The 13755-nt window shown below is 39.2% G+C and overlaps 1 protein-coding gene across 3 annotated transcripts in view; it reads right to left on the bottom strand.

Moving 5' to 3' along the window:
• The window catches only part of slc4a11 (solute carrier family 4 member 11), a 90990-nt gene that overhangs the window by 64626 nt on the left and 12609 nt on the right, over positions 1–13755 (bottom strand). For all 3 annotated transcript variants that reach the window (XM_075447505.1, XM_075447504.1, XM_075447502.1), the window contains exon 2: positions 3007–3057. In XM_075447505.1, the coding sequence (XP_075303620.1) occupies positions 3007–3030 (24 nt within the window). In that variant the 5' untranslated portion in view covers positions 3031–3057. The remainder of the gene's footprint in view (positions 1–3006; positions 3058–13755) is intronic.

A 13755-nucleotide genomic window follows, 5' to 3' on the forward strand; every position in this document is an offset into this window, starting at 1 on the left:
TAATGTTGTGTCTGATGTTTCTGGCTCCCTCTTGTTATTTGAAATAACTGGTGGGGAAGAAAACACTTTTCCTCTGAAAATCACAGTCTTGGCTATCACAATCATTAAACATTCAATCAACAAAATTACACAACAATCTGTCAAATTACTCGTGACACACTTCCAAGTTTTCTTTGCCACTGATGGAGTCTCACAAGTTTGTTTTTCACTGATTCCCTTTTTGACAATTGCCAAAATATCATCAAACTGATGTTAACGTACATGAAAGTAGGAATACAATTTGGCTTCAGAACAAGACAGATCTTGTAACTGAGTCAACTGAGTTGTAACTAGATGTCTTGTGTTTGTGGATTTTAGAGAACCCACACCCATCGTTCTCTATGTTGCACAGAAAATCTATTTTGTGAGTGCAGTGTATGCTCGGAGTCCTATTATTAAGCAACAGACGTTCAAATCGTCATCTTTTCTGGACATATTTGTTTTTTTTGGGGTTTGTTTTTCAGTTCTAACTGACTGGTGATGACTCCAAATTTTAAGCTCCTGTGTGGCCATTCACACATTGACAGTCACTGTGGTTACTTATGTATCTATCACTGACCCACTTGACCTGGCTGACCCAGTCGTTTGGGTCAAAACAAGCAAAATCCTTCGATTTAAGCCCTTAGGAAGGTACGATGAAATTAGAGCTGAAGTTTTCAAATGAAAAGCTTTGGCTGCTTTTCCAGATGACAGAGAAAAGAGAACTGATGAAGTTATTGTCCTCACATCCACACACTGTGATTGGCTCACCGGCTAACCCAGTTGGTCGTAAGACGTTATTGAGAGGGATGACTTTGGTGTCTAAAATGTTATTGGTTTCTTTTGTTTGCTTGTTTTTAAGAAACATTTTACGTATCAAATCAAATTTATTTTTTTATTTTTTTTATTTAGTCTACTTAGTCTGCTCTCAGCTTTTAAAAAGATCCATTTTACATTTTAGTTGATCTCACACTTACACTTTATCTATTCCAATGAATGAGCCAAACTTCTGTCAAAATAATTACTAAATAAATTTGAACAATGATGCAACAATGGCAGTTCACACTGGAAGAGATCAATTACTGTAATACACAGCTGTAAAATGGAAAATTGTAACTCAATCTCAGAATATTGCGAAAATGAAGGTGTTAGACATGTTTGACAGGTCAATCGTGAATCAGCAAATAGTTGGTTTTTTTGGGTTTGTGATGCTCGGGTAATTGTGTCATAGGGAGTATCAGCGGTCCCCTGCCAGAAGCCTACGGGTATGAGTCATCCTATTCTCTCCTCCTGACACAGCAGACCCTTAAATCAAATCCTAGAGTAACTGTTGGGTTTCCAAATATCATCGAGCAATCGGCGGGATGCGACGGGAACAATATCTCATATTTGTGCTCTTTATCTGCTGACCTTATCTGCAAGAAGGCCCCAATTTAGGTTCATTCAGTTTGTCTTCCATCTGGATCATCCCTCTGCACTTGACATTATTTGAACCTCTTCGTGTCGTCACCTTGCCTGCATTCCTCCGTGCCTCAGACTTACTGGCTGGGCTCTGACTTTCAAATCACCTTGAGAGAGAGAGCTGCAGCAACTCAACGTGAAGACGATGGATTCGTTTCGAAATGCAATGGGAGCATTGATCAATTTATCATCACCTCTTTGTACAAAAAAATTCTTATTGTGTCCTTGTTTTAAAACAAGAGGCTACTTTAAATAAGCAACGCTGAAGTAGACTCCAAATGTGCCATTCATCATTCAGAGTGGGCTGATTATACAGTATCAAAAATCCCAATCTGTTTTTCACAACGTGATTAAAAAAACAAAACAATAAATTAGTTATTCAATTCTGAATACAGAGCATGAAGCTAAGCTCCCCTTCATAAATGTGACCAGTGAATACAAGCATGCAATATTCAGAAGGAACAAGAGCTGTGGGATGAGGAATGTTTGATATGAAAACATTGAATGATTGATGTGCATCCTTCAAACGAAGTGCAGTGTTCTGCAGCTGCCTTTGAGGTGTGTTGGGAGCCATGACACACCGAAACAGTACAAACTAACGCAAGAGCACGCTTGCATCATTAAAAAGTTTTAACCCTTTGCGCTTCCTGTTATTACAGCTGTGCCGAAAAGATACACAACTGCCCTCCAATGCTGGAGACCAAATGGTCACATGGTGATCAGCTGATGGCTCCAAGGTATCTTTTCCAGGTAAGCTTGACATGGTTATAATCAGCTTTTAAGACCATACCAAGAAATATAAAGGACAAGGTGACACCGGTACAACAGGAACACTTCGAGTGCAAGAGAGTACAATTCAGTAAAAAAAAAATTTCCACTCAGACTAACCAGTTTCACTCTTTGGTCGATGTGAGCATTCACAGAACATCAAGCTTCCAGACTAACCTTTACTAATGAACCTACTATGATGACAACATGGCATCATGCTTACATGCCAACAATAATGTAATTGCATTTATATTTTGATAAAAGGCTGCCTAATAAAGACAGTTATGCTCCGCCGCAGCAGGGGACCTTCGGTGAATCTGTTGAGAGAATTGGCGTATAACAGGAGGGGAATAATTGGCAGGGAGACAGGGAGATCCAGTGTAAGTATATTCCACCCTGGCTGCCTCTGCTGCACATACTAATTGGGAACCTCTCCTTAGCTTGAAGGTAATGAAACTGCCGTTATCATAACAGACGGAGCAAAGTTCATTATTTATATCCAAATGTAGTGGAGTGTGAGAGCTGGGAGGGTTTTTTTTTTTTTTTTTTCCCGTCAGTGCTGCAGCTCCAATCTCCAGGCACATCTTTTATGGATATACTGTAAAAAGCACTTTACAGGTAGAGAGATGCTTCTAGAACAAAACCTCTGAGCTGTGGTTTTCTTCGCGGTGAGAACGGTGACTGTGCTCACATTATGGCACAGACTTACAGGTTCCTTTTGCAAACAGTTCATTTCTCCAGGCGGCGTCTCAGACTCACCCATTTCTTGAAAGAAGTATCCATTTTTGGACATCCCAGACGGAGGCGCCTCTGCAAGAGCAAAACAGAGAAAGAAAGGAATCACTAAGGGAGACGCGTACAACGGCAACAATTAGCTATTACCAGTCACGTTGGTGTGATGAATTAACATAAATACAAACTGGCTTCATCATATGACCTCCGATCACTTATTTGGGGCTGGTGCATAAGTGAAAGCGACCTTTGCGTTTGCACACAAAATCTCACATCTACCTATTATCATCTTTCGATTCTTCTTGAATTTGATCATAAAAACACTTGCCATCTAAAGATCATTAGGAGCAACAAAGCGACACCATGCAGGAGCTATTCGTGCCGCTCCCACTTAGTGTCTTCATGTAAGTATATGGCTGCCAATATCTTTCACCTCTTTTAAGAAACTGACAGATGTGGTTGTATCGTTCGTGTTTCTCAAGGCTAATGGGAATACATATCATTCCTCTGTACAACAGAGCTGCAGAACCACCAAACACACATAAGTGTGACACACTCTGGCGGCGGCTGACGTATCATTTCATTATCGTGAAAGCACACTCCGTAGTTTACCGTACTCATACAGCATTGCTGCCAGTTTCAAGGTTTTAGTAGAAACTAGTAAGCTGAGTGATGACTGTTTTTGTATTGTGGCTGGTTTCACAGAGTTGTGCCACAGTTTTCCTTTAACTGAGACATTAAAGATAAAAAAAAAAAAATACATTTTTCTTTTCTTTTTGGAAGCAACTTTGAGTATTTTGGGCTCTTCTTTGATTAACATGTCCTCTTTCACCCAAGTGGATAAAAACTACCAATAACACAAAGCTTTATCTATGAGACATGTTTAATTAAATATGCAAATGAGGCACTATCTAAACATATGACTGACATGTTGAGGGTTATCAATGGGGGAGGGTTCATTTACTAATATCTTAACTAGTAATTAACTATTTCCAATCAAATTGTTTTACGAGCCATATCATTCTTTCCATGGTCTTTTCCCCACATAATTCTGAAGGTTCTCACTAAAAAGTTTGTTTAAATACCACTCGCAGCCTCATCATATAACATCAGAATCATTCGGGCCGTTAGCAGCATAAATCCTTTTTATGTGTTGTTAAAATGTAACAGGAAATTTTAGGTCTTATCTAATGTTAAGATTTCTGTCCTGGGAATAGAGGAAAATCTTCATTATCTCATCTGCATATATACTTTCATTTTACACTATTCATCAGCAGTGTCTCGCCTTACTGTCCCATACTGACTAAAACATTTGATATCGATCTGGGTCTCATCTCTGAAAACAGCAGGGACCAATAATGTACGGTGACCCCATTCTGAAAGATATGGCCGCGTTATTGCTCATTAAAATTGTGGAAATGTTTTATGGGCTGAAATTTTGACCTCGTCACGTGTGGCTTAATTATGCTAATGAAGCTTGCCCGATGCACATTTACATATTAAGTCACTTTGAACACGTACAGCAGGTTGATACCCATGTCATAAAAATCCAATGCTGGCAGGAGACACAATTAAATCAGGAACTTTATTTAAGATCATTTAGATCTCAAGTATGACTTGAGCAAAAGTCCAAGTTATTATCTATAAAAGCTTCATTTGACATGGAATGAGTTGCTCTGGAAGCAAAGTCTGGAGAAAATGTATCATCCTGCAAGTAATGTAACAGTTTTGCAGTTTGGGAAGCATTCAGGTCCAAACCTGTGGTGCACTTTGCATAATGTGGTAGGAATCATCGATCACATTAAAGGTGTGTGGAATTAATCGCCTGACCCGAGGTGTTATGAATGGCTATGAAATTTTAGTAGTTTCAGGGTCAGACCATCTCTTTTTAATATCAGCCACAGTTCTCTGAAGCAGTGACACACTCCCAGACCGCATGAATGGATTTACACCCCCCCCCCCCATTAAGTCCACAGTAAACGTGGACCAGCTTCGATCTCCTCCATCTACCATCTCCGTGATCTCTGCTAAAAATGTTTTTTCCTTCTTCGTCCATAGATATATGTGACTCAACCCTCAACTGTGCTGGCACAATGAGGTAACATTTTAATTTTCAACCGTACCAGGATCAGGGATTACCGATAAAAAGGCACAGCATGTCTTCCCCCAACCTAACAAGCTCAACAATCCAAACGAGGAAGTGTAAATCAGTTCCATGATCTAAACATGCAATTATTTGATTTGATTTGATTTATTTATTTAAACTCGAAAAATCATTGAGGGCCTGACCCTCATTTACAATGATGTCGAGTAAAAAAACAAACATATAAAATATAACAATATAAAAATATAAAATAAACATATATAAGACATATATAAAGCAACATATACACAACATATATCATGTAAAAAGTATTAAATAAACAAACTATGAATTAAAACAAGTACATGAATGTGATAAAAAACCTCTGAGCATTTCTTTAAAATGGTCTTGAGACATAAAAGTATCAAGACCCACCCTTTGTTGCATAGTGTTCCATGCTGAAGGTCCACAGATACTAAAAGCAGTTTTGCCCAGCTCAGTGCGGGCATACGGTACCTCCAGCAAATTGCTGTTACGGGTTTGGTATGGATTTGCATACCTAACTAAAAGAGAGGATATATAGAGTGGAAGCTTGTCAGTAAGGGCCTTATAAATAAACATAAATAAATGCATGTCCCTTCTTTGAGAAAGTGGAGCCCACCCAACTTTGTCATACAACAAACAATGATGAGTAATGTAGGGATCTCCAGTAATGAACCGAAGAGCTGAATGATAAACAGTATCGAGTGCCTTAAGATTAGAGAGTGGTGCATGCCTATAGATCACATCCCCATAATCAATGCAAGACAAAATTGTAGCTTCGATTATCTTTTTTCTACAGAAAACTGGAAAGCAAGATTTGTTTCTGTGTAGATAACATAGCTTTTGTCTAAGCTTAGTCACAAGACAGTCAATGTAATTATATGCCATGCACTCACACACTCTTGTCATCTGTGAAACATCTTGACTTCACTTATACAATCAATGATAACCCACAGTGAGCGTTGCTTCCGGGCAAGCAATCGTTTTGTAATGGTGGTATGCAGCACTTTTCAAAATGGTGGATATCTCCTTTTTGAATTAAACCTATAATCTGGTGAAGCGCTCGACTACAAATGCACAGAGGGGGAATTTAGAGTACAACATTTTGGAGTGTTTGTCACGCAGCCCTGTGGATGTGTGCAGCATGTGGATCGCACAGAAAGGCGAGGCAGACATGGAGTGGGGATACTTTGAAGGTTATTGAGACATTATGGGCTCATGCTGAGGGAAGGGAGTGGTGGGTGGGAGGCGGGGAGGTTTCGGACTTCAGTTAGGGTTTCCTTGAGCATTGTGTCAATATGTTTACACGCCTATCTCAAAACCAAAGAACAGCATGTCTCACAGGTACTATCCCTCAACTGACTACTGAAATCACAATGATGTATGACAAAGGGAAATCTTACTCATCAAATTAACAAGAACCATTATCTGACCTGTTGATACTGACAGGTCCCCGTGTCAAAACAACTCTCTGTACCTCTCAGATATGCTGCCATTGGGAGGATTCTCTGCTTTACCGCTATAACTGGCTGTGTTTGATTGTTACAGCACTCGTGTAAACAGACCCATCATTTTCCCACACTACACGCGCAGGTTGATCACATCACTGCTCTGTAACTGGCTCGCAGCTGATGTATTCAACACTTTTAACTGCAGAGAATAAGCAGAATGAACACAGCATTCGGTACTTGCAGAGTCGAGATCATTTTACCTCCATAATAACTAGGACTGTCCTCAACTCAAGACTTTTTCCTGGTAAAGCAGCAGCCCAAATTTACAGCAAATAATAGATTTTTTTGGCCCTTGCCTTTATAAATAAATTCAGGGTTTCCAGCAAAATGCTTGTTTCTATTCATCCCCTCTTCATTTTCTCACACACACACACACTCTGGTTCATATGACCATGGGAACTATCTACTGACGCAATGCACACCCCTTACCCTGACCTTAACCACCACAACCTTAAACCGTAACCATAGCCTAGCTCTAACCTAACTAAAAGCTCTAACTCAAAAATGACTTTGTACCCATGAGGAAAAAATGAAGGGTCCCATATTTACAAGAAGTCCCCATAAGCTGGTGTCCAGTCAGGGTTTGGTTCCCACCATGACAGCAGAAACAAGACAAACACGTTACACTGGCCTCTCCCCTATTAGTGAACATACTGACAGATGATCACTCATGGGAGGAATGCTGGCTGGGACACAGTGTAGCCATCTTGATGAAGCGACTTTTAGATTTCTGTCAGACCTTTTAAGCAGCAAAAAATAAGGCAGCATTTTTTTTCCCCCCTCAATCAAACTGATTACTTTCTGCTCCTTTCTGCTTAATGGGGAAGACTCTGTATTAGTGCACAGCCGTAATGATCAAAATATGGGAGTGCTCCAAATCTGGTGGAAGCTAATTTGACCGAGTAAATGCGGCGGCTGACTACTCAACCGCAGTCAAGTGGTAGAATTAACAAGGAGATGCATGACAACTGACAAGGGACAAGAATGTGAACAGGAAAGAGGGAAATGAAGGTGTTCTGTCACTTATGTCACAAGTAAAAAGAAGTAAATGTATATACAAATAATGTATGGCAAAGTATCAAGGACATAAAGTACTGAGAGTCTTCTTGTCAAATCTCTCTAAGCTAAATTAAGGTAATTATGTGTTATCATTATTATTATCAGTATCACAACTCGTGATGCCAGTCTTACTTTGTAGGATCTACTAATATTTCCAAAATACTTCTGATATCAATTAAGAAAAAAATATCACAATCAATATTGCAATGTATCACTGAGTTACCGTTACTGTGTTTTATTGGAGAAAATCAAATACAAATAAAAATTTTTAACATGGAACCAGGAGTATCCAGCATCACAGTTACAAATACAGCATGTCAGCAGTCGCAGTTTACAGTATGCTTTGGAAGAGTCGGATAAGAACAGTGGAAATGACATTAAGTGGCACAGCTTTTTGTAAATTAGAATTCATTTTCTCCCCATTGTTATTGCCATTATTAGCGGTAACAAAAGCAGCAGCAACAGCCGGAGGAGCACGACTGAGAACAACGTTGCATCAAATGCCATGACTCTTGAAAGTGGAAAAAAATAAGTAAAAGATTTTGAAAGAAATCCATGTGAGGAGACAGAGATGCCAAAAACAAAATCCTTATTTTTCTGTATCATGGAAGGTTCCTCTGTTGCGAGTGTTCATTTATGTATGTGTCACATCATGCCAGCTTCCTGTGGATGCTGCATCTTACTGTGGAGTGCTCTGATCATGAAAATTCATGTGCTCGGCTTGTATTGAGCTGTTTGGAAATGACAGATGCAGAGAGAGATTTGGAAGAATTTAAGGGGAATGCACGGTATCCATGTTACTGGCTTTGCTGGATCAATTACAATAAAGCAGAAACATTTGTGCTGCTGTGTTGAGAAACTTCACTTTATGACCAATCAAGTAACATTAACTCGCCACAAGGTCAGAGGGCACCATTACTACAATATATTATTATTACTATTATTGCAATTGTGAGCAGACGGCCAGGCTACAGGTAAATGAACTACCTTAAACGGCATCATTTGTTTTATTTCAGGAGTTAATGTCCGTCTATGTCTTCTATAATGTGCTGCATGCTCTACATAGCTGTTACAGCTGATTAAGGGCTTTTGCATACTTCATGCTCTGATGGTCTTTCAGAAACAGCTTCATTAGCAGTCGTGAAGGCTATTCTGCTGTAAAACCAAAATCAGATTCGCTAAAATTGGAGGAAAATAACAGGATACAAAAAACAACTGACAGGGGCATGCAATTGTACATTGGCATGTTTATTCCATGTCAATAAACAGGAGGAATTTAAGAATAAATCTCTTATCGTGTGTAAAGTCAACAGAGATGATGTAAGATAAAAGTTCAACATTTAACTGCTGAAGTTTAGAGGTCGAAGTAAACTATTATGATGAAGAGTGGACTTTACTTCATAAACTTTCATTAAAGTGTATAACAATACTTTCACTCAACTTTGAGTTCAACTTAAATAATTTGTTTTTAACTGACTTATCCTTGAGAGTCTTGAAATACTATTCCAGTCGGAATTAATTATTATTATAGTTTCATAACTCAGCCATAATATATGATAAAAGAGAAAACAAAAACGGATTATATAGGCGTAGGAACAGGTAGATGCTTGCTTTGTATGCGAATTTGACTGTTTCCTTTTATCTTGCACTGAGAGCAGCACTTCAAAGAAGATCAGTGCTAATAACTGACATAATCGTTTCTCAAATTCTTATGAAACATGAGTCACATTTATGCACAGGCTACTACACATCATAGCAGAAGCATGTTGTGACAAAGTACGGATTTGTGCTTTTTGCATTTTGTCCTGTGATCAAACTCAAAACATTTTTATGTCCTGCATTGTTTAAGGCCAAACGCAGAAATGATGAGTTTGCAACAATATGTGCTTTTATTTCTCATGCATAAAGGGATGAATATGTAAAAGTGAAGGAAAGAATCTGTCGACATAATCTGTCAAATCTCCTCTGTTATCCCTCAGACGGATGCAATGGAAAAGGAATGACATGTGATGTGCAGAGAAATGATTAAGGACATCAGACAAAATATGTGCATGCTGTGCAACAGCCAGACATTTTTAACAAATGCTTAGCTTAAATAAAGCATCAGCTTCCCAAACAAAATTAATTGAATGTAATTTACTTCTGACATTCTCAAGGTTAATAATCCTTTAATTAAACAATATTTCAGTGACCGGCAGAAACAACTCTTCCAGGAAGAGAAACACAAGACTGTTTCGTGCAAAATAAGATGCCTAAAAACGTTTTGAAAATAGAGGAAGCTGTCGACTTGCGAGCAGGAAGTCTGAGTTGGTAAGAGTCTTAACGTCTTTCCTGATCGGCGAGGACTACATGTGTGTGTGTGTTTGTTTGTGTTAGTCAGCCCTTTCATCACTGCCCAACATATACATAAGAAAAACATCTGTCAGTCAGTTAAGTTTACATGATACAACTGATCCACAAGCAAGGCAACATCTGCTGTGCTCAACACTGGGTGTTGTGTCAGTACATGCCGTATGACAAACTCTTCCCTCTGATAAACATAAACCTTCATCTTATATGAGCTGGGGAAAAAAAGAAAGAGTCAAGGAGCTTCTTGTTACCTCTGCAGAACTGTGGTATTGCAACGGTTTGACAAGTGAAACAGCAAGCTGTCTGACAGAGACAGGCAGAGGATTTCAGGAGAAAAATGTTACTCAATATGTTCCAATGATTTCCATCAACAGAACCACAAATAGTCGTGGGCTATAAATCAAAGGCCTGTCGACCCTTTCTGCCACTCTGAATCCTAATTTTGATCCCGATTCATAAAAGAGAAATAAAGTGAGTGGAATGTGACTCCCCGCTGTTAGAAAGAAAAAAAACATCAATTTGAAGCAACCCCTTATTGCCTATGGCAACTGCATCACAAAATATAACCCTGAAGGTGAATGCAGGCTCTCACACTTAATATGATTTACTACTCCTCTTAAGTCACAAAGTGGCATTACAGCTGAAGACTTTGGCACACCCGGCTGTTCGCTACCAGGCATAACACAGTTATACGGAGAACAAAACTTGTTTTAGCCCACTGAGAATGACTCTTTTGGGCAAAAAATGGTCTTCACTCAAAATAAGGAAGCAAATGGAAGGAAAAAATAGCTCGACCAAGTGGCATTGCTCTGTAATTTCCCCAAAAGCTTAAACTGAATTTTGGTTATTTTCAGTTGGGAGAGATGTCAATGTGAGAAGTTATGGTTGAGTTTAAACAATGGCTATCCCCTCTAATACCCTTTTAAAAGCAGCAGCCAATTTAATATTTTGGAACGCAGCAGGGAACAAATTCTAATATGTAACAACCCTGGAAGCTGAACAGGCTGAAAAATGAATTTTAAGGGACTCCTGCTGGCAATTCTCTAAAAACAATGCTCAAAACATGCAAGAGGAAATAAGGCAAATGTTCTTAAGTATAGTTAAAATCTTCCAGTTACCGTGTGATTGATGTGATCGACCCTACAGCGGAGGAACATAAACATCAGCAATGAACACAGAGATAAACTCTATGGCAAAACACAATCATCATTCTGGTGCCAGATATCCTGACACCTGGCAAACATTGTCCATCCATCTTGACTGTGTTCAAGCCCTCCCTTCGTCCCCCCTGTCCAATGCTGTGTCAGCTTGGAACCATTGGATTTTGATGCAGCCAGTCTTGGCAGAGATGTGGAGTCTCACTGATTCTGCTGTGACCAAACTTCTGCCACAACCAGGCTGGGCGAGAATAACTCTAGGTCCAAGCTGAAATCGCTCAAACTGTATCCTAGCCATCTTACTTCCCTTTCTAGCCACAACAAATTCTGTGACTGAGCTAAAACAATAACACTGGCGATAGTCACAATATCTCATTGTAAACAGAGCCCAGCATGCTTGTCCAACTCTGGATATTTCCTAACTTTTGCAGTTTGTGTATGGCAACTTAAGAAATCAAACATGAAGTCACTAATATGCTTGATTTCCTCTTTAACTGGAACAAAGATGTGCTTGGTGGGAATTGTTTCCAGCCATCAGACAACAGAAAAGTCTACTAATGATCACCATAATTTACAATTGTGCCAGAAAAATTGAAATGGCACATTACAGGCAGGCGATAAAATTAGAATAAACCAAAGGAGTCATGAATTTCAACACAAGCTTGCTAATTTTGTGGGGTGTTGCCCACATGCTACAGATATATCTCTTGTGGTGTTGAATTATAGCAGCAGGTTTTTCATCAACTAAAAGGGAAGTACCTAATATATTCTCTGTAAGTTTGGTCAGTCGCTCGATTTGAAGATAAAAAAAAAAAAACATTTCCGATGCTACCCCGCAGTTCTCCTGGGGCCCCGATTAAGACTAACTTTTTGTTTTGTTTGAGGAACGAACTTCAATTCGTCAAAAATGTGTGGAAGACGCACACTTTTGAACACAATAATAGACAAAAGTCTGTTATATTGTGAGGATACAAAAGTGGCTTGTTTTCATTTCCTTCTGAAAATATTTTAAATTCTGCACGGTGCAAAAACAATTCAGGTGGAACCTGTGCCAAGTTCCCTTCTCAAGTCGGCTGATATATGGCGGGGTAGAGTGCTGCAGGTACATTCAAGACAGATGCCAGAACCCCTAGGAGGGACGGACCCTGGAATTTACGATGGAGGTGACACAGTGTTTTAAGTGAAGAGGGCAAGAGATTAAAAGGTGCCCCTACTGTGTTTGTAGGGGAATCTACAAGGGCTGGGCCAGCACAGAGGAGAGAGGGCTGGCTAATTGTGCCTCCAGGCTGTCTTGGCACCCGTCCTCTGGAGCTCTGGTTGTTGAGAGAGCCCACAGAGAGGGAATTCCGACGCTCTGCTCCGGGCCAGTCTGTTTACTCATAGACGCATTTTAAAAAGCGGGTCCACATTTGGCCTTTATTTATGTTCTTTTCTTTATCTTTTACCCCAAAGGAATTTTATAGAACTTCAGTCAGCATGTTAATTGCACACGCATTGTAAATGGCAACTCATGGTATGTGCTGGCACTGTATTTTTCACGTTCAGTAGGGCCATACTTTAAGGCAAACCAACACTTTCTGTCTAAACCATCCTGACAACATTTACTTAGAAATATTTCAGTTTGTCATTATGTCCACTGCAAATGTAACATTATATGTTTTCTTGCATGCTTATTACAGGAGAACCATTTGTAAACTCATTGGAACTCGAGGACTCGTTGAACCTGTGATCTGTTTTCACAAACCCCATTTCCAGAATAGTTGGGAAGTTTTCTAAAATGCCCCCCCCCAAAAAAAAAAAAAAAAAAAAACTTGTAATTTCTTAACTTATCTCAATTAAAAAGTGCAAAGGGAACGATTCTCAGTGTCTTTACTCACCGGCTTCATCGTATTTAGAAAATATGAACAAATCTAGAAGTTGATGCCAGCAACACACTCAATAAGTTTAGAAAGAGACAAAGAAAGAAAAATGTAGAAGATCATTCAGTCAGCAGATTAATTAGTGACAGGTGAGGTTGCAAGGGTTGGGTATCAAAAAGTACCAAACTACAAGGACCCGTGTCTCTGTGCCATATTACTTATGCGGAGACGATATATATATAAAAATACATTTTGGTCAAACATATGCTGCCACCAATGCGGCATACGGAGTGCATTTCCTTGAATTGCCTGCCTGTGATCCAGATGTGCTGAAACTGTATGGCGCATCATGAAGAGAATTAATTGATGACAGGGACTGCTGAGAAGCTTTTAGAAAACAGAAACAATTTGTATCCTCAGTTCTTAAAAAGAGTAAATATAAGTAAGGGTGATGATACACAAGCATGTCTATTTCTAAACTTTCGAATGTGTTGCTGCTATGAATTTTTTTTTAAGTTTTCCAAATCCTATGAAGATACTGAAAGTGAAGACACTGAAAATTATTTCCCATGTACTTATGTTTGTAAAATAAAGATTAAAACTAAATAACTAAAGATTTAAAGCATCGGTTGAGAATTTGGCTCCATTTCGCTCTTTGGCTCCCCTTTAAGTTGTGGTATGTAATGCCACTGTTGAAAATACAAACCTCCGTCTGA

The sequence above is a fragment of the Odontesthes bonariensis genome, chromosome 17, assembly GCF_027942865.1.
Source record: "Odontesthes bonariensis isolate fOdoBon6 chromosome 17, fOdoBon6.hap1, whole genome shotgun sequence".
Taxonomy (NCBI): Eukaryota; Metazoa; Chordata; class Actinopteri; order Atheriniformes; family Atherinopsidae; genus Odontesthes; species Odontesthes bonariensis.